General features: G+C 43.5%; 1 protein-coding gene and 1 pseudogene across 1 annotated transcript in view; one reads left to right on the top strand and one right to left on the bottom strand.

The window, feature by feature from the left end:
- cubn (cubilin (intrinsic factor-cobalamin receptor)) overlaps positions 1 to 25,265 on the bottom strand; it is a 123,076-nt gene that overhangs the window by 72,621 nt on the left and 25,190 nt on the right. Inside the window, exons 20-29 of the mRNA XM_034560764.1 lie at positions 24,472 to 24,697; positions 22,941 to 23,071; positions 21,963 to 22,152; positions 20,405 to 20,565; positions 12,739 to 12,920; positions 11,749 to 11,905; positions 11,287 to 11,474; positions 10,263 to 10,422; positions 8,391 to 8,572; positions 4,321 to 4,489 (exon numbers count right to left, since the gene is read on the bottom strand). Coding sequence (XP_034416655.1) covers positions 4,321 to 4,489; positions 8,391 to 8,572; positions 10,263 to 10,422; positions 11,287 to 11,474; positions 11,749 to 11,905; positions 12,739 to 12,920; positions 20,405 to 20,565; positions 21,963 to 22,152; positions 22,941 to 23,071; positions 24,472 to 24,697 — 1,746 coding nt within the window. The remainder of the gene's footprint in view (positions 1 to 4,320; positions 4,490 to 8,390; positions 8,573 to 10,262; positions 10,423 to 11,286; positions 11,475 to 11,748; positions 11,906 to 12,738; positions 12,921 to 20,404; positions 20,566 to 21,962; positions 22,153 to 22,940; positions 23,072 to 24,471; positions 24,698 to 25,265) is intronic.
- Positions 15,087 to 19,770, top strand: LOC117749448 (annotated as a pseudogene).

Raw genomic sequence — 25,265 nt, forward strand, 5'->3', positions numbered from 1 at the left:
GGCACGAGCCATCCGGTCTCTGTATGCCTGCAGTAGGAGCTGTGTTCGTCTCCTCGGTAGTAAGTCAGACACGTTCCCGGTGGGTGTTGGCCTCCGCCTGAGCTGCCCTTTATCACCGGTCCTGTTCGTGACCTTCATGGACAGGATATCTAGGTGCAGCCAGGGGGCGGAGAGGATCCGGTTCGGGAGTCTCGGGATCGCCTCTCTGCTGTTTGCGGATGATATGGTCCTGTTTGCCTCCTCGGACCGTGACCTCCAGCATTCACTGGGGCGTTTTGCAGCCGAGTGCGAAGCGGCAGGGATGAGAGTTAGCACCTCCAAATCTGAGGCCATGGTGCTCTGCCGGAAACCGGCGTATTGCTCCCTCCAGTTGGGGGCAAACTGCCTACCCAAAGCGAAGGAGTTCAAGTATCTCGGGGTCTTGTTCACGAGTGAGGGTAAGGTGGAGCGGGAGATCGACAGGCGGATCGGTGCGGCTGCAGCAGTAAAACAGGCGCTGTACCGGTCCGTCTTGGTGAAGAGGGAGCTGAGACGGAACGCAAAGCTCTCCATTTACTGGTTTTCCAACCCTCACCTATGGTCACAAACTCTGGGTCGTGACCGAAAGAACGAGATCTCGGATACAAGCGGCCGAAATGAGCTTCCTCCGTAGGGTGGCCGGGCTCAGCCTTAGAGATAGGGTAAGGAGCTTGGACATCAGGGGGGAGCTTGGAGTCGAGTCGCTGCTCCTTCGTGTCGAAAGGAGTCAGCTAAGGTGGTTCGGGCATCTAGTCAGGATGCCTCCTGGACACCTCCCATTAGAGGTTTTCCGGGCACGTCCAACTGGTAGGAGGCCCCGGGAAGACCGAGGACACGCTGGAGGGATTATATCTCCCGGCTGGCCTTGGAACGCTTGGGATCCCCCAGAATGAGCTGGAAAGTGTTGCGGGTGAGAGTGAAGCCTGGATCGGCCTTCTGAACCTGCTGCCACCGCGACCCGACCCCGGATAAGCGGGTGATAATGGATGGATGGATGGACTACGACTCAATGTGACGGAGGACTCCTGTGCTAACTTCAGTCCGTCCAAGATTGATCATCTTGTCGATAGTGCTGCAGGCTCACTGAGAATGACACTAGACTTGATAGCCACTCTGAAGAAAAAGACGGTGAGACAAAGGAGGTTTGCTCTCTGGTATAACCCTCATACCCGCAAATTAAAGCAAACATCGTGAAAATGAAAATAATCTAACAGTTAGAGGCAAGATTGATGATCTCCTGCCCCAACCAGTGCCGATCTGTCCTCAAGTGGAGTGGCCTTGGAAACGTCTGTATACCCTGGTATATTTGGATGGATTTTCTCCCATCAACCTTAACCAATTGTCTTCAACGGTTTCTCCTTCTAAACCGTCTACCTGTCTCTTGGACCCCATCCCAACAAGGCTGCTTAAAGATGGTTTGCCTTTAATTTGCACCTCTCAGTTGGATATTGTCAATGTGTCTCTGCTAACAGGGCATGTTCCACATTCCTTCAATGTAGCTGTAATTAAACCTCATGTTAAGAAGCCATCTCTTAATCCAGAGGTGTTGGCTAACTACAGACCGATCTCTAACCTTCCCTTCCTCTCTAGAAATCCTTGCGAAAGTAGTCACAAAACAGTTGTGTGACTTTCTACATCATAATAGTCTATTTAAGGAGTTTCAGTCAGGATTTAGAAAACACCACAGTACAGAGACAGCACTGGTGAAAATTACTAATAACCTTCTAATAGCATCAGATAAAGGACTCATCTCTGTACTTGTTTTGAAAGACCTTAGTGCTGCATTCAACACCATTGACTATGACATCCTATTACAGAGTACCACACTAAATTGGTTTAAATCCTATTAATCAGATCGATCTCAATTTGTATTTGTAAACGATGAAGCCTCGATGACCACGGAGTTCCACAAGTTTCTGTGCTTGGACCAATTTTATTTACCTTATACTGTATATGCTCCCTTTAGGCAATATTATTAGTGAACACTCCATAAACTTTCATTGTTATGAAGATGATACTCAATTATATCTATCGATCAAGCCAGAAGAAACCAGCCAGCTCGCTAAACTTCAAGCATGTCTTAGAGACATAAAAACTTGGATGACCTGTAACTCCCTGATGTTAAACTCAGACAAAACTGAAGTTATTTTACTGGGCCCTGAACACCTCAGAGATCCAACACCACCGTAAAGAATCTCAGCGTTATCTTTTATCAGGACTTGTCCTTTAACTCCCACGTAAAACAAATCTCAAGGACTGCATTTGTTTACCTACGTAACATTTAGAAAATCAGGTATATCTTGTCTCAAAGCGATGCAGAAAAACTGGTTCACGCGTTTGTTACTTTGAGACTAGATTATTGCAATTCCTTATTATCAGGCTGCTCTAATAAGTCTCTTAAGCTTCCTGCATCCAGCCTGGAACTGGCCTCCTTCCCAATGGCCCTGCCTCCTTCTCTGTGCCTCCTGCCTCAAAGGCCTGGCCTCATCGGTCAGACCTCTTTCACGATGCCTCATGCCTGGTGGGCCGGCCTCCTGCCTTGTGCCATGGCCCTGCTGATGCGCCCCGCCCCCCTCCTCTCTTTCTCCTTCTGTTTCATGGATTGTGGAAATCTGGATCGTGGTCCATGCCTACTAATTATTCATACATTTCTGTCATATTCATTAAATGTGTTGTAACTCTGTAACGCTTTTGTCCATCCGGGGGAGAGGGATCCTCCTCTGTTCTCAGTAAATCATGAGTCCTCTGGACTTCTCCTGAAGGTGTCTTCCCTTTTTCCCTGTGAAAGGTTGTTTTCAATTTTTTGGGGAGTTTTTCCTGATCCGATGTGAGGTCCTAGGACAGGGATGTCGTATGTGTACAGATTGTAAAGCCCTCTGAGGCAAATTTGTGATTTTGGGCTAAACAAAATAAACTGATTTGAATGTATTGCGTAATGCAGCGGTTTGGATCCCAAGACAACATTTCCCTGTGGAACAATAAAGTATATCTAATTTTAATCATGCTTAGGTTATATTTATTTCAGATGAATTGGCAATATTTCATGTGGCCGTATAGATACACAGGACTGTTTATTTTTGGATTTATAGATGTTGGGCTATACAAAATAAACTGAATTGAATTGAACATTCATACATTGATGGCAAAGGCTACCATGCAAGGTGCCACCTGTTTATCCATTCATACACCGATGGCACGGCCTTCAGGAGCAATTTGTGAATATGTGTTGCCCGTGGCCCATGACATGGACCGGAGGAGCCGGGGGTCCAACTTTCGATTGGAAGGTGACCGGCTTTACCTCTGAGTCCTTTTTTTGGCAACAAGGTATCCATAAATTCAGGTCAGGTCAGGTATGGGGGCATGCGCCAAGGCAGCGCGTTGCTGCGTCCATACATTGCCAGAATGGAAAAGGTGAAATAAAAATAACTCTAATCTATGAGTATTGTTTTAAGACAGACGTGAACAAATGTTACCTATCTTTCAATGTTAGGTGAAACTAACTGTCACTATGTAACTAGACTGTGGCTCAGTGGTGAGCAGGGTCGTCCTTCAATCAGAGGATCGGTTGTTTTGATCCTCTAATTGGCGGTTCAATCCCCGGCTCTGCTAGCCCATGTCGATGTGTCCTTAGGCAAGACTTAACCCCAAAACATCCCGTAGCTGTGCCTACGGTGTATGAATGTGTATGAATGTTAGTTACTGCTGATGTGCAGGTGGAACCTTAGCTCCTCCCATCAGTGTATGAATGGGTGTGAATGGGTGATTGTCATGTAGTGTTAAAGCGCTTTGAGAGGTTGCAAGACTACAAAGGCACTATACAAGTACAGGTCCACAGGAATCTGCATTCCAAAACATGTGTACCGCTATTTTTGTTTCTTATTTTGTTGAAGTTAGTTGTGTTTTTTCTACAAGATGTGACATGTTGGTACTCCTGCTTTGCATAATGGCTGCCTCCCCAAGAAAACTTAATTTCACTTCAGAACTTGTTACTCACCTAACCTCATGGATTCAATTCAAATCAGTTTATTTTTTATAGCCCAAAATCACAAATTACAAATTTGCCTCAGAGGGCTTTACAATCTGTACATATACTACATCCCTGTCACAGGACCTCACATCAGATCAGGAACAAACAGAAAAAACCTTTCACAGGGAAAAAAAAGGAAATATTGTAACAAATTAAATGTCAAGCTACGTTCACCACTCCTTCCCCCTGATGACACCTATATACTGTCTCTCAATATTGTGTGGCGTAGTGGCACAGATGTATGGCATATGCATGCACTCATAATGTCTACCCACCTCCCAGAACTTCAGCCCAGCTTGCATTAAAACCTCGACCACTGACGTAGGCATCAGAGTTGAAGCGCACTGTGAGCAGGTTGCCAGTGCTGGAGACATGCATTGGACTGGATGTAGTGCTGCAAAGCTTGGCCAGCTGAGGGGCCAACAGATCTGGACCTCCATACACCTGAGGAGGGATCAGAAGTAATGGTCAAAATTACACTGCTGAGTAAGACATGTTTACTTTATAGTTACTAGTTATTTGATGTAAAGTTTTTACATGATAAATATGTGATCCGTTTCCAATATGTGATCAGTTTTGCTCTAGGGTAGTAAACATAAAGTCGTTAAAGGGATAGTTCACTCCAAAATCAAAAATACATAGTTTTTCTCATGTTTTTGAGTGTTATGTATCAATCTTTCAATCTTTTGGTGTGAGTGGCCTGGTGTTGTAGAAATGTCTGACTTCTCTCTAATATAATGCAACTATGAGGACCAAAGAGGTGTCAATGCAAGTGCAGGAGGCCATTACTAACTCTGCTTCCTCCTCGGAGTCTTTGTGACTTCACATCTCGTAGGGTCCATTGGACCTGGCGGTGTCCAATGCCTGGTGAGCCGGCCTCCCGCGTTGGACCTGCTGATCGCCCCTGCTAAACGCCCCTGCTGATCGCCTCTGCTGATCGCCCCCCCTCCTCTCTACCTCCTTCTGTTTAATGGATTGGAGTTCCATTCATACATTGTCATATTCATGTAATGTGTTTATGTAACTCTGTAATGCTGTTCATTCTGTACACATGACATCTATTGCATCTGTCCATCGGGGGAGTTGCATCCTCTGTTGCTCTCCTGAAGGTTTCTTCCCTTTTTTCCCTGTCAAAGGTTATTTTTGGGGAGTTTTTTTTCTGATTCGATGTGAGGTCCTGGGACAGGGATGTCGTATGTGTACAGATTGTAAAGCCCTCTGAGGCAAATTTGTAATTTGTGATATTGGGCTATACTTAATAAACTGAATTGAATTGAATTGAATTAAAAGGCTGACAAACTACACATCCCTATCAGGCAGTTAGCAGAGACATGAGGATTGACCAAATCAACAGTTTGGTACATTCTTAAAAATAAGGAATGTACTTGCAAGCTCAACAACACCAAAAGGCAAATCAAGAGATTCAATTCAATTCAATTGCGACTACTTTCTCAAGGATCTTAGAGAGGAGGGGAAGGTTAGAGATTGGTCTGTAGTTAGCCAACACCTCTGGATTAAGAGTTGGCTTTTTCAGGAGAGGTCCAAGAGACAGGTAGACGGTTTAGAAGTAGTAATCGTTGAGGACAATTGGTCTAGGTTAATGGGAGAAAACCTATCCAAATATACACCAGGGTATACAGCCGTTTCCAAGGCCACTCCTCTTGATGACAGATCGGCAATGGTTGAGGGCAAGAGATCATCAATCTTGCCTCTAATAGTTAAAATATTTTCATTAAAGAAATTCATGAAGTCATTACTACTGAGGTCTATAGGAATACACAGCTCCACATACACGGCACCTTCATGAATCTGAATACAGATGTTTACAACAAGGTGCAAACCACTGAAGAACAGGAAGGCCATGGTGGAGGCAATGCTATGGCATGGGCTTGTCTGGCTGCCAATAGAACTAGGTCCGTGGTGTTCATTGATGATATCACAGCTCATAGAAGTAGCAGGGTGAGTTTTGAGGTGTTTAGGGATTTACTATCTGTTCACATTCAGCCAAATGCTGTAAACTGATTGGACGGTGCTTCTCAGTACAGATAGATCATATTAGGGCTGGGCACGTTAACGCGTTATTAATGCAATCCATTAACACCAACAATAATTTCATCATGCGTTAACAGCATTTTTTTTTTTGCATTGGAAAGGGGCTTAATGCTTCTGCACACATTGTCCGGGAACATGGAGAAAGGCACTTTTATATTGACATTTTCATTTAAAATCTCTACCAGACGGCATAGTTAATAAAAGCAAAGTTATTTGTAACCACTGTAAACTCGGGTTATCTTATCACCGGAGGACTACGAGCATGAAGTATGTCTTAAAGGCGTTACGCAGCATTGAAACAAACAGTGGAGCGAAACTTCGTCAGACTACTGCAGCATGCGGGAGAACTGTGGATAAACCAACGCAGGAACAATGAACACATGCCTCAGCCAAGTGGAGAGCAGCGGACTCCAGACCTATTCCTGCCGTGTAAGAGGTCGGTCTGAGGAGCGTCCTTATGCTGCGTTCACACCAAACGCGTTGTGAATATTCGCAACACGTTTAGTGTGAACGCAGCATAAGAAACACAACAAAAGACGTATGAGCCTCAAGACGCTCCGTCGATTTGTATGAAACGGAGCGGACTACAAAGATGGCGGTGGGGTTAGTGTAACTGGTTTATTTTTTCAGAGGCTTTACATACTAAAAGTCTCCTGCACAGTAAATTACAGCTGTTTTCTTGGTGCTAGACCTGTTCAGAATTTTATTTTAAATAGATTTATATTCTGTATGTTAACTTGATGTTGCTCCCAGTCCTAACAGTCCTGTTATAATGTTCTGATAACATTACTTTAAAATAAAAGCGTGCAATACACTAATTCTAATTCATTCTTGAATTTAGCACATAATGCAATTAATTGCAGTTAATCACAGAAAAACATGCGATTAATTGTTAAAATATTTTCATCTTTTGCCCAGCAGTAATATATATCAGGCCTTTTGGTGTTGAAAATATATACATATATATATATATATATATATATATATATATATATATATATATGTATATGTATATATATATGATCATTTTTAATACTTAATACTTTAATACAGTCAATGGTTGCCTGATATATATATATTCAACACCAAAAGGCCTGATTTTCAGTACAGATGGATAATGATCCAACACATACTGTGAAAACAGCAACGAGCTTCTCAAGGTTAATAAATGGAATATTCTTCAATGGCCAAGTGAATCACCCGATCTCAACCCAAGTGAGCATGCTTTTCATATACTTCAGATAAAAGTGAAGGCAGAAAGACCCACATATATATATAATCTATAATGATTATATAACTGATTTGGTGATGACTGGGTAGAAGACTTCAGGCAACCATTGACTGTATTAAAGTAATAAGTATTACAAATGATCATATATATATATATATATATATATTTATATATATATATATATATATATATATATATATATCATCATTATATTCAATATTATATTAATTTGTCCAATTACTTCTGAGCCTCTGAAAATGTGTTGGAGTGTGTAAAAATGATTATAATTCCTAAACAGTTAATGCTATATTGTTTTTATACCCATTTAAATAAAGCTGATAGTCACACTTCAACCACACATTGACTGCGTTATTTAAAAGCCATTGCAGTCGTGTAAATAAGGCAACATTTGAAAAATTGTGTTACATTCCAAATACTTATGGCCCTGACTGTAGATAGTACTCAGCTCAAAATAGATATTCAAAAAAACTAAACATGAGTCTTTCCAGAAATCCTGACCTGATTACTCGAGATAATCCGCATACCTTGTTGTGAGCTCTTTTATGTAGGAACTACAATGGGAACTAAATGCATTTTGATACTCATTCAACTTAAACTTATATCAGTTGGACTTTAGCTATTGTCTAGTTAATGCATCAATAACTATTTCTGTGCCTATAGTTACAAGTGCCAGGTTCTGAAAAGTAGACTAGGAAGTGGCTTAATGATCTTTGACAAAACTCAATCACGTTGTTCACAAAGACTGTTAGCTTATTAGCATAGTCCTTAGTTGTTTCCAGCTATGTATTTGGGTCAAAAATACTATGTGTAATGTAATTATGTGTTATTGTTGTCTGTTATGTTGTCTCAAATGAGTCACATGCCCTTATTTTGGATTCAAATTTAACCAATGCAATCCATTAAGAGGATAAAGTATGTATAAAGTATGAATTTCAGAAATCCCTTGTTCAGTTTATAGCATCCAGAGCCATGTTGCAAAAAGCACAGAGCAGTCTTTTCTGAACAATGCACTATACAGTAGCAGCCACATTCATATCTTACTTCGAGCACATCATAGTTGCAGTCTTGGTGGAACTCCACATCAAACTCATGGATAGTGAGGGTGATGCTGCTGCCAGCTGATGTGATGATATACCAGATACACTCTCTATTTTCTGGATACCTGTTGGGGTAGTCTGGGCTGTTGAAGGAGCCAGTGGAACCAGAGAGATCCCCACCACAGCCTGCAGGGACACACAGTCAGAGTTACATTGTTTTAACCAAGTGTGTCAAAATGTCTCCAAACTTGACACAGTAAGATTTGTATTGAGGATACAGACTCAAGAATCACTGCTATTCATTTCAAAGCAACAAAGGGTTAAAACTACCGCAAGCAGAGAACCTCAATTAATTTACCTCGCAGTTAATTTGAACAAACTACATCTTTGAACAAGGGTTAGCGTGCACTTAGAGTATATACAACTATTGGATCATTAATTCACCCTAAACACATGGCAAAAAGCGTAGCTTTTAGATATATTCTCCCCTTTTTCTGTTTTTGCATGCGATCACACAGAAAAAATATATACAATACAGTTGTATTGTGGCATTAGTGCCAGTGTGAAAGAATAAACATTAATGTAACTTATACAGCCGGCCTTTAGTCTGGTGACTTGTATTCAGGCATGCCACTCGAACTGACCAACAGTCAGCTGGCAGACACTAAAATCCCTGACCTTGGATGCTAGTGCTGCCATTGGCGCCTGGTTATGTTTTAAATTGGGAAACAAATTTGGAAAGTCCTCAAGGATAAAAAAGAAAAATATTCAAACACATTTTCTGCATTTCTACACCACCTAACCTCAGGACTAAGTCAAGCACTAATCTTGAATAGTTACATATTAAAAGCCACGTTGCACTTAAAAGAGTGACTCTTTGATTTGGTTCCTTCAGAAATGTCCCACCTCCATTACCAAATACTATCCCATCAGCAAACATAAAAAATAAAAATACTATCCCATCAGCAAACATAAAAAATAAAAAAAATAAAAAAATAATTTTCCCCTCAGACTTACTTTGGGAAAGAGACGTCGGTCATTCAGCAGATAATTTCTGAGGTAAATCAACTTCTTAGTATGAAGACTTGAATAGCCTTATTTAAATCAATAGGTCCTAAAGTTGTGAAAATAGTTATTTTCCTCAGCGTAATGAACCATCCTTTATGAGAGTGAGTTTAAGAAAACGCTTGTGCTCCTGTTTATGAGCCCACGGATGCGTAGATCTAGGTAATTCTGTACTTAGCAGTAAAGTCATTGTTGCCTCATGCCCCACTGAGCAATTTCATAGGAATGAACTCCAGTGCTGTATCCAATTATCTTTATACATCCATGAGATAAATCGGTTAAAGTTTGTCTGGAGTCAGTGGGCCAAACAGGTTCATTTAACATGCTAGAATATCTTTTCCTATTTTCTATTTTCAGTCCATAATTGCAGTCAAGCTGAATGGTCTTGTGTTCCTCACCAGACTCCTGGGCAGATTGACAAGCTGTGATTGACAGCCAAATCAAGCTGTGGCAAACATTCAGCCACAGGTTCGTATGAACCAACTCAAAGGGTGGTCCAAAAAAGTATGAAAAAAATATAAAATAAAAATATATATATAATCACTTGATTGCGGCGACTTCATCATGATAAGTCTATTTCAGATGGGAGAGCAACACTATAACTTTGCTCCCCCTAATTGAAGCATTTGCTCCACTCTCTCCATTGCTCATCCCAATCGAGCCTTTATTCTTCAAACGTAAAATTGGAGAATCACAATCTTACTAATTTTATTTTATGGCCTCATTGTATATTTTTACTTGAAAATTTTTATTAAGTACAGAATTCTGCATGTTGCCTTGGCCACAACAACACAACGCATTTCTCTTTTACCATTCTGGTACCACATCATCTGGAAACCAGACATGGACACAGAGGAGTCACTTCTGAACGCCACGGTGAGAGCTGAGCTTGTGGTGCTGTTGGCTGGTGGGGGCGTGTATCCACAGAAGGTACCAATCACAGGAGCTTGCACGTTAGGCCCATCAAAGAGCTAGAAAGTGATGTGGAGAAAGTGGAGAGTATATTACAAAGTCACAAAATTGCACATTACATGTTGAAAAGAATAACAGGAACAATGCAGTATATTACCACAACACAAATAAATTGTGTTTCATCTTAGTTAGGAAGGACTGTCACAGAAAGTTCTGATAAATTAAAACCATAACCTATACCCTTAGAGACCCACATAGACCGATTTTTGTCTTTTTGATCTTTAGGGTCAAAGTAGGTCAACGGTAGATGCCACAAAGAAGTGCTGTGCATCATCTGAAAGCTGGGAACCTCCATCCATCCATTTTCAATACCGCTTATGCTCATTAGGGTCGTGGGGGCGCTGGAGCCTATCCCAGCTGACATAGGGCGAAGGCAGGGGACACCCTGGACAGGCCGCCAGTCCATCGAGGGCACATGTAGGGACATACAACCATTCACTCTCACATTCACACCTATGGGCAATTTAGAGATCAATTAACCTGCAGCATGTCTTTGGACTGTGGGAGGAAGCCGGAGAGCCTGGAGAAAACCCATGCTGCCACGGGGAGAACATGCAAACTCCACACAGAAGGACCGCTCCGACCGGGAATTGAACCCGCGGCCCTCTTGCTGTGAGGCGACAGTGCTAGCCACTACACCACCGTGCAGCCAAGCTGGGAACCTAAAGATTAATTTAAGACGGAGGTCAGCAGTGTGTGTGTTAGAGTTAGAGTTCACCCAGGAATTGTGGCCAAGCTATCACAGACTGACAACCATTCACCCATGGACAATTTAGAGTCATCATTTAACCTAACTTAAGCTCCATGTCTCTGGACTGAAGGAGGAAGGCTGAGAACCCGGAGAACAGTGTACATCCGTGTACCTTGATGTAGTCATAGGCACAGCTGCTGGAGGTGGACTCCAGCTGGAAGGCAGTGAAGGTGTAGTTGACAGTGTTTCCACTGCTGGCCTCGATGGTCCAGCTGCACTCAGAGTTGTAAGGATAGTTGTTTGGAAAGTTCAGTGACTCCACCACTCCTTGGTGTCGGCTTAAGATGAGTCCGCTGCATTCTGAAAGCGAACACAACCAAACACTAATACACCATGATACCAGAGACCAGATACTTTGTACTTAGTCTTCAAAAATCTGCTGAGTGTGTTGTATTTACAAGTAAAACTGCTTTTACTTTAAGTACAGTTTTGGCTACTGTGCACAACTATGCACATCTGCTCAAATATGAATATAAACATTGTATTAAAAACATCCTGAATTAACTTCAGCAACACAAGACTGTATGTGCCAAAGCTAGCAATATATAACACAATATTGTGTGTGTTTTCATACTGGAGGTGTATGATGCGAGGTAGCCTCCTGTGCTGACACTGCTGTCAGTGCGTAGCTTGATGTAGAGCTGATTGCTGGAAGAGCTAATGCTGCTGGGTGGCTGACTGCCACACAACCTGGCCAGCTCTGGAGCACTGCTGCTGTTACCGTCATATACCTGAACACACACACACACACACACACAAAGTCATTAGTAACTAAACTTTTGTTTGTTCGGATTTCTTGAATTATTAAACACAGTAGAAACACATGTCAGAGCATTTATAATTGAATAATGTCAGTATATTTTGTTTAGCCCAAATTCAGAAATTACAAATACTTAGTATGTATAGTTAATGTATACAGTAATATCTAAAACGTAGTGAAACATCCACTCTTTCACTGATTAGTAAAACCAAAAGGACCATTTAGTGTGTCACCCACATACAGGACCCTAATTAATGTGGAACCATTCTTAAAAGCTGTGGCCCCGTAGGCAGGGTTGCCAACTGTCCCGTATTAGTCGGAACGTTCAGTATATTGGACTAAATTGCTTTGTACCTTACCTAGTCCTGTATTGACAGCTACTCCTGTATTGACAGACACTCTTCCATATCCTAGATCTGATAGAACAACAGTAGCAGATCATGGGCTGATCCCGTTAAGGCGAGATCACCTGTCATCTAATCACAGGAAGCCTATTGGGCATCAGTTTTTAATAATGAAAATGTGCCAAATCCTGGTCTTGTTAGTTATTTTGGTTCTTTTTTTTGTTTAAGCACTGACAGTGTTTATTATACATCTTCAACTCTCCAGCAATGTGTTTCCACCATTTTATGTTTTCAGTTTTTCCCACATTCCCATCAGTAACAGCAGCGTTCCAACAGGTATCCCTGTGCTCTCTCGATACCAATGTTTTTTAACCAATCTATTCAATTTTATGAAGTCAATTGTTCAGCCTGTAAACCAATCCTCTTAAAACAACTGCATACTGTGAGGTACAGGACTCACAGCCAGGTAATCATAAGAGCAGGTGGAGCTGGACTCGAGGTGGAAATCAGAGAAAGAGAGGAGGAGCTGGTTGCCCTGGTTAGTCCTGATGTTCCAGTAGCACTCAGCATTAGGGTGGTAGGGCAACGGGTAGTTAGGAGAGGAAAATCCCCCAGATGCAGTTGTCAGCATCCCTCCACAGCCTTGGAAATAGGAATGAAATCAAAGGGGCAAGTACAATGTGCAAAACGTAATGCAAAGAACCAAAGTGACAAAGCTGAAAAATGGTGGAAAGAGCATGTTTGCACATAAATACATAAAGGTCGTAATTTCACAAAATGAGTGTATATTCTGTAGCATGTGAAGTACAACTATATCCTTTTTTGTCAATCTGATTTGACAGATTTATTGTGAATGTGTTTTGTTGTTATTAATGGCTACAGAGAGACAACATGAACCCATGTGCACTGGAATCATACAAGTTGTAGAGACATTTGTGTTAGAAGTGCTGCTGAATACTAAGAACTCTGCCATGAACTAACAGATGTAGACATATTTTAAAGGTGTACAGCATATACAGCTGACCTGCTGAAAACCTAACTCTGCAAACGGACAGTTATTTTGCCTGGTTAATGTTTGTTCCCCTCACTTGTTCTTCAACGAGTAACATGAGATTAATAATAATGTACACTTTATTGATCCCACTGTGGGGACATTCTTCATTAAGGAGCATTGGGCTGCAGTGAAGCCCAGGGTTAAGTGCCTTGCTCAAGGACACTTCAACATGAACTCTGGGGAGAGCGGGGATCAAACCGGGTACCTTGTGGTTACGGGACAACCACTCTCCCCATGAGCTACATCCGACACAAAAATTAGTTACTTTACTTTTATATTTTAGTCTCGATTAGTTAGTTGTAGTGTTAATGTTCATTCATATTTTTACTCTTGTATTTAATATTTTTTGATGTAATTTAACTTTTTCTATTCGAATAGCTGTTTTTACTTTATTTATTTACCTTACTCGTATTGCTATGCTCTTCTATTTTGCACTTGTGTCAGTATTACTTGTTTTACACTTAATAATTCGTATTTTATTATTCATACAGGTTTGTGTTTTTATTCTATTGTTTTTTGTAATTCTTCTGTTGTAATCTTTGATCGAACTCTGGCACAAGAATTTCCTTCTTACATTAGCCTAAAAGCTAAAGTGTGCTAAAGTATGATGCTCTTCTTGTGTACAGATACATGTACAGTTAAAAAAAGTTCAGACAGGAAGGCCAGACCCCTCAGCCTGCCATCTATTCCTCACATTCCTGCCAATCATTCCTCACGTATGCTCACTCATTGTTTACTTGCCATCATTGTTCTGCGCCGTCAATCATGATACAAGCTGCGCAGATCAGCTGATCCCCTCTATCCAATAAGCACACAGAAACAATGACACGGTTAGCCAATCATCTTGGTGCTGTCTCGTTTAAATGTGACTGTCTCTCTGCCTTCAGTTCTTTCATGCTGCTGTTACGCATGATTCACGCCGCTGCTATCCGTGTTCTCTATCAGCCAGTGTCTGCGCGTTCATAACAAACCGGCAAACGTCCATTTCCTTTTTCCTGCCTCGTTTCGGAGCCAGCAACGTCCAGTCACCAGCAGAGGAGCAAGCACCTCCTCCCAATCGCTCCCCGCGGGGATTCTCACCGGGTACTCCGGGTCACTCTGCGCCGGTAACAAACCGATCGGCACCATGCAGCATCTGGCTAAATTTCAGCAACCATCCATGCACGCACTAGGGCGGATATCCTTAAACTCTTGCCGCAACAGCATTCCCCGTGGCCGGCTTCGTGCCAGCGGCCCAGCACGCTCCGCATGCATTTCAATTCAAGCGTTCATCACCGAAGGCAAATGCATTAATCAGCACGTCGCACCCGGATCTTCTCCTCGATCATATAAATATGGTCAGACCGCGGTCAGTAGTTTTAGCCACCGCCCAGACCGTAACAATCTCTAGGCATTTCCCCGTTCGACGGGTGAAATATTACTGTAAATGCCGTAAATGCCGTAATTGCGGTGAGCCCCAAATCTCTCTAAGATAAAGGCATCTACAAGGCCGGTCCCGGATCAGGATTACTAGCCACACAGCTGGATCATATTTAATCTCCCTGGTCGCCAGGTTAAAAAAAAGGCACTCATTTACCTGGCTGGCTTTCTTGAGAAACTTTACTTCCTGCTTGTGTCGTTCTGAGTTCATACTCGCGGTCGGACGCACTCACGGTATGTCGCTTGGATAAAAGTGTCACCTTAATGATATGTAACGTAAGTATTCAATATCCAGAGTTTTGCACTCATCCTATTGTTTCGTTAACAAACGCTCAATGACGGAGATCGGGATGACGAAGGTATGATCATTCATGAAATGCTCAAAAGTTATCCATATCCGTGCAGCCCACAAAGTTGTCAAGCTGGATCACGTGGCCTCATCAAAGCAAAGTGCTGGCCACTGCTGACCCCATCTCGAGCTCAATAAGCATGCTCAGATGGCATTAAGGCAAACCTTCTCCCATCGTGCGTTGGCGTATTCCCACAAGTCGTGTCCATCGGGGGGCTTCCTAAGGATCACCGTCAGAGGTTCCCAGACGCCGTCCTCCCTCTACTCCGGATTCAACATAATCTGCATCGTGCGAGATGCTCCACCAGAAACTCTCCTGCCCCGGGTGAGTAACAGGAACACAAATGTCACATCACGTGTTAACCTGTCGTCAGAATTTCTCAAGAGCGACGACGACATAGAGAGGAGAGAAGAAGAAGAAAGAGGAGAGACAAGAAATATGGGAAGCAGGAAAGAGAAGAAGGAAAAATAAACTAAAAGAAAGGGCGCCTCCTACTCGCGCCTCGGCCATCATCGGCGCTAAAGATCCCTAGAAATCCTAAACTGCCGCTAAGCAATGACATAACTGGTGATTGAGGGCTTACACTCCCCTCCCAGCCGCACCTAATGCACATCATGTCCAGGCCATCGTAGACCTAGCGAGTCCGTAGGATCATTACAGCCTGGACGCGTGAGCAGGTTGTTTCCACGTATGGTTTTCATTCACGTTATACACCGGCATCCAAGTGAACTCAGAAGCAATTCAGAGGACAGCGTCGGCCAAATTGGTCATCCCAAGAAGGACACACAGCCCGTTAGCCATCACTGGCCGCATCCAAGCAGAGCACGCAGCCCATTAGCCATTGCTAGCCGCATCATGATTCCAGCAGGGCACGCAGCCTTTTAGCCACGGCTTGCCATATCATTCATCCAAGTAGGGCATGCAGCCCATTAGCCATGACAGGCCATATCATGCAGCCAAGCAGTGCACGCAGTCCATTAGCCATTGCCGGCTACATCACGCATCCAAGCAGTGCTCGCAGCCCATTAGCCATAGCTGGCTACATCTAGCCATTGCTGGCTACATCACGCATCCAAGCAGGGCACGCAGCCCTTTAGCCATTGCTGGCTACGTCTAGCCATTGCCGGCCGCATCACGCATCCACGCAGGGCACACAGCCGGCTAGCTACTGCCGGCTACATCATTCGGCACCAGCAGGACACGTATTCCAGCCATGGCCGGCCAGCGATCACAGCAGGGCACCCAGCCCTCCAGCCACTACAAATCACCATATAAAGCAGCCTGACTTGCGGCATCATAGCAAACAGATCGGGCAAGTGGTGTTACATAGTCATATCTGGTAAATAGCGCTATATCCATCCTATCACTTACTCCCGGTCAGACGCCCACTGTCGTATCCTATCCACTACATGCACATCGTTCCGGGAATTGCCACCGTATCGTATTCTAATAAGTGTCGAGCATATCGAAATGGCATCAGATCGACAGCATAATGCCTATTTCACGCCTCATCCTAGCAGGTCCGCAACAACTGACGAGAGAAGGAGAAGCAAAATCATTGCATACATCGAAGGAGCATTGGGCATCCTTTAGCTGAACCGCATATGCCCCAGCAGCATGGGGATTCCCCTAGCGGGATTGCAATATGTCGCGGCAGCAGCAGCGTAACAGCCCTTAAAACAAATTCATCTAAATCTGCTTAACCCATGATACTATCCAAGCATGGTTATGCTTTTCCCCGTCATTGCATCTCTCTCGGGCAATCGGTACTGCTTCTAATGGTTTTACAATACTAAGTGCCGGAAGGGAAGGAGATATACAGCCGGGAGGAAGTGACTCATGCGAGCAAGAGAGCCGAACGAGCGGAGAGGATCGAGCACATGGAGATGTCGACGCAGGAGATACGGATGCCAATCTGAATGGCAGCTCACGCTACACTGCGTACCGGGGACTCTACGAGAGATATACCGAGAGCACGACTCTTAGTATAACCCCCACACCCAAATGCCCTCAACAATCTGAGCCCACGATAGAGCGCCACGCCGAACTCATGTCCGTATTTCGCCCAGTCATGTCGATAACCGGTCACATCATGTCTCACTAGCCGGAGCCAACAGAGCCAGAAGGATTCCGTCAACCAGGTCGAAGTGGAATCTCCACACTTTGTCTGATGCATGAACATTTTGCCGCATGATCTCACCGGCATCCGTGCCAATCGCAAGGAGTCTACCAGGATGCCGCCTTAAACTCGTAATCCGAGTTTGCGGTCTAGTATCGAGTATCTATTTCAAGCGCTAAACAAATCTATCATCGGGTACCTTCTAGCAATCGCATACATCGCAGCATTGGGCATTCGTCACAGCACCACTGAGCGATTCGTTAAGGGTAATTAAGTTAACGCAGCAGCAGCATCCAGGGGGAATATCTCGTCGTTCCATACAGAATTCCCTCTCGACCTTCCTCATGCATAGCATAGATTGATTCTTCAGGCTCGACCCATTCCCTCTAGCGTGCCTTAAATCCCTCGTCAGTCATGTTTTAACTAGAATTTTGCTACTACTACTGCATGTTACCATATCTGCTGTTATCGCACCTTGAATAGGTAGCACTTAAATGCCGTAGGAGCACTTAAATGTCCCTTACCAATAGCACTTTGTTGTTTAGCACTTTAGTAGCACTTAAATGGCACTTACGGATAGTACTTTGTAGTTTAACTTTATTGAAGAAATTGTACTTGCTTGATTCTTGTTGTTCTGAGTTTGGACTCATGGTTTAATGCACTTATTGTAAGTCGCTTTGGATAAAAGCGTCAGCTAAATGACATGTAATGTAAAGTCTCAATATCACATTTGCCCAGATCTCAATGCATGCATATACTGGTGGTGGTGCGCCGGCCAATTGGCCAACCGGCCCTCTCCGGCTGCTCTTATCCGTCATTTCCAGTCAGATGACTTATAAGATTCAATCATTTAATTCAACTAATCACGTATTCAGCTAATCATTCACATCCAGGTATTCTACTACCATATGGGAATCTCTAAAATGTCTTGCGGTCATTCCAGGACACTAGCCACGAAGTTCCAGCTCAACTTGTTGCTATTTAGGTCACTGCTGACCATCAGCCAATGCCGGCCAAGCCACACATTGCAAGCAGGATATTTGTCTCCAAGCCATTGCTGGCCAAGGAAAATAAATGAATAAAATCATGCTTGGGCCAGTGCGGCGTAGTCATCGTAGTGCTTCATTCATGTTTAACTCATTCATGGTATATCGCAGATTCTAATCGCCTAACCTCAAAGTTCTGTCATGCTCATTGTTATGCCTCATCTCATCGATCATTCGCTACCAGCTCATTCCCGATCGGTAAGTAAACATTCTTTTGGGGAAGATTTTTAGCTGTGGTCTACTTCCTTTTGGGGATCTATCTCGTTGCTGATCGGGGCAGTCGGCCCTCAATTGCAAATCTCCCCGCAGAGTCCAAGCGCCAAAGACTCTAAGACTTCATCATTTCATATCATCTGTTAACAATAAACATGCATCCTTTCTTTATCTAACTGGTCTCTCCCTGATTGAAATGGAGCTCTAGCGCAAGTTCAGACAGGAAGACCATACCCCTCAGCCTGCCATCTATTACTCACATTCCTGCCAATCTTTCCTCACTCATTGTTTACTTGCCGTCATTGTTCTGTGCCGTCAATCATGACACAAGCTGCCCTCTATCCAATAAGCACACAGAAACAATGACACGGTTAGCCAATCATCTTGGTGCTCCATCCATCCATCCATCCATTTTCAATACCGCTTATCCTCATTAGGGTCGCGAGGGCACATGTAGGGACATACAACCATTCACTCTCACATTCACACCTATGGGCAATTTAGAGATCAATTAACCTGCAGCATGTCTTTGGACTGTGGGAGGAAGCCGGAGAGCCCGGAGAGAACCCACGCTGCCACGGGGAGAACATGCAAACTCCACACAGAAGGACCGCTCCGACCGGGAATCGAACCCGCGGCCCTCTTGCTGTGAGGCGACAGTGCTAGCCACTACACCACCGTGCAGCCCTGTCTTGTTTAAATGTGACTGTCTCTCTACCTTCAGTTCTTTCATGCTGCTGTTACGCACCCCTCCACCTCCCCATCTCTGCCCAGTCTCCACGGATCCATCATCTTCATCAACTCATCATTCCATCAGTTTATCAGCCACCACCAGGTCTGGACTCCACGGGGGGATCTATCTCGTTGCTGATCGGGGCAGTCGGCCCTCAATTGCAAATCTCCCCGCAGAGTCCAAGCGCCAAAGACTCTGAGACTTCATCATTTCATATCATCTGTTAACAATAAACATGTATCCTTTCTTTATCTAACTGGTCTCTCCCTGATTGAAATACAATCGTTTGGAGGACGTGTATCAGATTGCATTCAAGATATGTCTGAGAAAGTAAACCCCAAGCGACTTCCTGAAGCAGATAATCGGGAGACCAGTGGTAGTGAAACTGAACTCTTGGTTGATTACAGAGGTGTCCTAGCCTGCCTCGATGGTTACATGAACATTGCCATACAGCAGAACGAGAAGTATTTGAATGGGCAGCTCAAGAATAAGTATGAAGATGCTTTTCTAAGAGGAAACAATGTCCTATACATCAGCACCCAGAAGAGGAAAGCATAGTAAAGACCCTTCCGTTTTTCATTTTATTTTACAGTGGCTGACTTTGTCAGTGGATAACTGTCCTGTTTTTGGTTTTCTAAAGCCTGATGTCCTGAAGAATGTGGATTTTTGTAAAAGCGTAATTAGTTAATAAACTCTTTTTTGATTTATGTCTGATATGGTTCTTATTATTCATTATCACAAGGAAAATGATAATGGCTATTTTTTACTGTACTCTATTGTTCTTTGTAAAAATGTAGATGAAAGTTTGAACTAACAGTATAATTTCAACAGGCTTCATTTTGAAGAATATTGTCATTCCTGTGCAGAGCTGTTCATATTGTAATATCTTGTGATTTAATTATTGGCTATATCGGGCTTCTCCACTGCTAGCAGAAAGACAAAGGGTGTTTTGTGGCCAAATCAGTGCTGGAGCAAGCAAATCTACCACTGTTTTACCACAAGGCTTCAAAAGGATTAGAACATTTGTCAGTACTGATGTGCTAATTCTGTACTTGATCTTGATACGACTTGCCTGCAGAAACCCATTACTAAATGGCCTGTGTAAAAATGTACTCATCATCCTTTACTTTACAATACAAGTCATTTTATGAACCCGTTTGTACAATAAATAAAAAAAAGATGAACCACTCACCAGTCTGTGTGCCGTCCCAGTGGGCATTGAATCCACCAAGCGTGACAATGCTATCCGAGTGGAATCTAACCCAAAGACGGTTGCTATGGGATACCAGGACTGGAGGCCCCTGAGAGGCACAGAACTTACCGATCAAGGGAGATGTCTCATAGCCACCATCCCTATGAAAGACAGAGGAAGTTGAAAATGTGAGGAGTCATACTGGACAAACAAAGACCAATGTGTCTTGTCTATACAAGCACAATGTGGAGATGAGTGTTTAAGACAAATATGTAACAACAGCTGCTTGATTTAAGGTTGTTTCCCTGCCCCCTGTCCGCCCCACCAACAAGCTCAGCTATTCACATTTCCCACAGCAGCCTTGCAGTTTATCCACTACAACTATTTCAAAATCTGCCATCAATCTATAGTTTTGTGACTGGCAACAAAACCACAATACTTTGTTGAAAGTCATCCACCTCCCTCCTGCCCACGATAAGTGGTCTTTTTGATAATTAATACTATGGCCTTCATGGCTCTCTGAATGTACCATGGAATCGAATCCCTGAGTGGTTAACTCTGCTTGGTTTCTGACTTTCTTCGGTCTTTTGACAACGAGTAAAGACTTTGAACTTTTAACTTCATCTGCTCGGTCCCTGTCCATGTTGAGGACAACTGTGGCTCATTGGTGAGCAGGGTCATCCTTCAAGTTGAATGTCAGCAGTTCGATCCTCAGCTGCGCTGGCCCATGTTGATGTGTCCTTGGGCAAGAGACTTGACACTACATTGCTCCTGTAGCTGTGTTTACGGTGTATGTCAGTTAGTCTTGATGGGCAGGTGGCATGTTAGCCATTCCCATTAGTGTATGCACTGAAGACGGAAGACTAAAAAAGATATACACTCCATTTATCTGGGTGAGACTTACTTGATTCTGTAGCTTTACCAAAGTCAACTGAGGTATATTCACAGCTTCCTTAGGAGATCGGCTTCTAACAGAACAGTCCACATGTGTTTCTAGTCAGGGCCCCCTCGAAAGAATGCCCGTTGACCTGTTGGAGGATCGCTCCATACCTAGTACTTGGTACTCGTTCTTGTGTCTGAAACATGTGGGCTTAGATTAGGGGCCTCTGCATGACAGTATGTTATCTCAAGCTTTGATGTATGGTGTTCGTTCTTGGGTCTGAAACATACGTATTTAGATTAGAGGCCCCTGGGGGACGGTGTGTTACCCCCAGATTTTGTCACAATATCGCCTCTATAAGACTAGCTGTCTTGCATGATCCAGTCAGACTTTCCATTTGACTGCGAAGGCTGACTAGACGCTCGTTAGGACCTGTGATTCCTGTAATAAACTCTATTATACCAGAAAGAACAGTGTCCGCGGAGATTCCTTCATCCTCATTCTTCAACATCACTGCCACTTGAAAGATACGACACAACCAAAGTCATATATCAGTATCTAATTAAAATGGCTGCAAACGAACTTTAGTCACATGCAAACCGAAAGTTATGCTCTGATGTAGACAAAAGGTCTTCTTCTCTAAAGACAGACAATTCTACAACCTTATTTTATCCTTACCTGATCTCAACAAAGTCAAAGCTGCAAGAAGGAGGGGAGCCCTCCAGCTCAAAGTTGCTGAAGTTCAGCATAATCTGCATGTTGACTTGCACAATGATCTTGAAAATGCAGTCTCTATTGTTGGGGTAGTAGTCAGGGAAGTTGGGTGAACTGAAGGAGCCCGTAGAGGAGGTGAAGGTCTCACCACAGTCTGATGAGAGAGAAAGTTTGAAGCACAACCTTGTAATCTGTAGTTCCTAGTTTTCATTTTATTCCATTCCATTATACGAACTGCTTATCCTATTCTGGGTCGCTGGGCGCTGGAGCCGATCCCAGCATTGTGAAGGCAGGGTTCACCTATCACACATATCACATGGCACACATAGAGACAGACAACCATTCCCGCTCCCATTCACACCTACGGGCAATTTTAGAGCCTCCAATAAACCTGAGCTGCATTTCTTTGGACTGTTGGATGAAGTCGGAGAACCCAGAGGAAACCCACGCTGACACAGGGAGAGCATGCAAACTCCACACAGAAGGAGCAAACCCAGGCTCCTCTTGCTGTGCAGCCCCTAGTTTTCATTTTTATTCAAATAGAAATACACTGTACACTTATTCATAGCTATACTGGCAAAGCTCAATTTACACTGTATATCTGCATAACTATTATAATACCCACTTTACACAAACAAGGTGTGTGAGTTTTAATACATCATTATCTAAACACTGCTGTGGCATGCAAATGAGCTAGTTAAATATTGTGGTGAAACATTGAATTTAATTAAATTCAGTTTATTTTGTAAAGCCCAGAATCACAAATTATCCTCAGAGGGCTTTACAATCTATACACATATGACATCCCTGTCCCGGGACCTCACATTGGATCAGGAAAAACTCCCCAAAAACACTGAAAAAACCCTGAGCTTGTGAGTATTTTTGTTGTTATTTTGCTGAACTATATTCACTAAAAGCAGAGAAAGACAATAAATAGTGTACCTGTGGTGGCATTGATTGAGACATAGCTGGCAGAGAATCCCTCTGTGCCTAAACTTGAGTCTGACACAAACAGCAGGGTAAGCAGGCTGTCAGTACTGGTGATGGAAGGAGGCACTGAACGCCCACAGTACCTGCAAATACAAAGCATCCAAATATCTTAAGTAGAACAAATACAAAGAATTTGACGCAGACGCAGTGTAGCATCAATTCAAATCAGACAATATGTACACATACGACATCCCTGTCCCAGGACCTCACATCGGATCAGGACAAACTCCCCCAAAAAACATTTACGGGGAAAAAAGGGAAGAAACCTTCAGGAGAGCAACAGAGGAGGATCCCTCTCCCCGGATGGACAGATGAATAGATGTCATGTGTACAGAATGAACAGAGTTCCAGAGTTACAACACATTCTCTGCTTCATAGGGTCCATTGGACCTGGCTGTGTTCCGATGCCTCCTGACTGGTGAGTCGGCCTCCTGCCTTGCCCCTGCTGATGCGCCCCGACCCTCCTCCTCTCTACCTCATTCTGTTTCATGGATTGTGGAGGTCCATTCATACATTCTGCCATATTCCTTGAATGTGTTTATGTATGGGGAGTTTTTCCTGATTCGATGTGAGGTCCTGGGACAGGGATGCCGTATGTGTACAGATTGTAAAGCCCTCTGAGGCAAATTTGTAATTTGTGATATTGGGCTATACAAAATAAACTGAATTGAATTGAATTGAATCTATTGCTTCTGTCCATCCGGGGAGAGGGATCCTCCTCGGTTGCTCTCCTGAAGGTTTCTTCCCTTTTTCCCCCATGAAAGGTTTTTTTCTATTTCTTGGGAGTTCTTCCTGATCCGATGTGAGGTCCAGGGATGTGTACAGATTGTAAAGTCCTCTGAGGCAAATTTGTAATTTGTGATATTGGGCTATAGAGAATAAACTGAATTGAATTCAATTCAATGAATATGACAGAAATGTATGAATAATGAGTAGTAGGCGTGGAACACGATCCAGACCTCCACAGTCCATGAAACAGAAGGAGGAAGAGAGGGGGTGGCATCAGCAGGGCCATGGCAGGAGGCAGAGCATCAGCTACCTCTGACTAGGGTCTGATAACTTACCCGACGTGCTCCTCAGACTCTCATTGTTTTCATGTAAATCTGGAGCTTGTCGTGGTTCAGTGAAGGTCTCATGACCTCTGTGTAGCTGTGAAACCTGTCAATCTAGCTACTTATGGGGTGGGTGGGACACATGAACGTACTTGGGATTGGCAGAAGTGGGATGTTGTTGTTTGTGTTACTTGCCTGTTGAGAGTTAGTCTATGACCGGGAGCAGACGGTTCAGCCTGTAATAGAATGTTTAACGTGTTGACTGTTGTTTGGCGTAGACTATGGCCAACAGTAGCCTGTGTACTGTCCCCGAATAAACGGCAATAAGCAAGATAATGTCTTGTAGCTTTCCTGACCCAGGGTCGCTACAATATTAATGCTGGGAGTCCATTTTGTGACAGTGTGGGCTATTATTAAATGTATATATATACCTTCCAATCTTGGTTCCAGTCTGCACGGTGCCATTGTCGTACACCTCCAGGTAATCAAAATTACAGTTGATGTGGTACTCCACATTGAAGGAGTCGAACGACAGCCGAACCAGGTTGCCTGGGGTAACACTGATGTACCAGGTACAGTTGGCTCCATGGGGGTAGTTGGTGGGGTGACCAGGGCTTGTGATGGTGCCTGAAGGACTGGCCAGGGTGTCACCACAGCCTGGTACAGAAAAAGAGGACAACAGGTCAAAGTAACAAAATACTAATATTCCTCTCGATGAATATTAGTATGTAAAGCTCTGTTATTGTGGCCAGTGCTCTGTTTTTCTCCGTAGTCTGCTGGGGAGCAGCATTGGAGCCGGAGACACCAACAGACTTAACAAACTGGTCAACAGACTTTAGAAACTGCATCATTGCCTGCAAACTAGACAGTCTGGAGAAGGTAGTGGAGAGGAAATTAAGAGAAATTAATAACCCGGACCACCCTCTCCACCACCTATTGCAGGGACAGCGGAGCACTTTCTTCAACAGACTGCTTCAGCTCCGCTGTCACAAGGACAGATACAGGAGAACATTCCTGCCAACTGCAATAACACTTCATAATAAATCACCTCTGGCCAAATCCATCACATTAGATATATTGTGCATTTTTTAATTATAGTGCTTTACAGGATTAGTAAAGTATCTATCTATCTATCTATCTATCTATCTATAGTAGCTCTTGAGAACATATACCAGTTTGTCTGCATGTTTGAGCCTGTTTACTTCCGATAAGGTATATTTTACAT

Source organism: Cyclopterus lumpus, chromosome 20 (assembly GCF_009769545.1).
Source record: "Cyclopterus lumpus isolate fCycLum1 chromosome 20, fCycLum1.pri, whole genome shotgun sequence".
Classification (NCBI taxonomy): domain Eukaryota; kingdom Metazoa; phylum Chordata; class Actinopteri; order Perciformes; family Cyclopteridae; genus Cyclopterus; species Cyclopterus lumpus.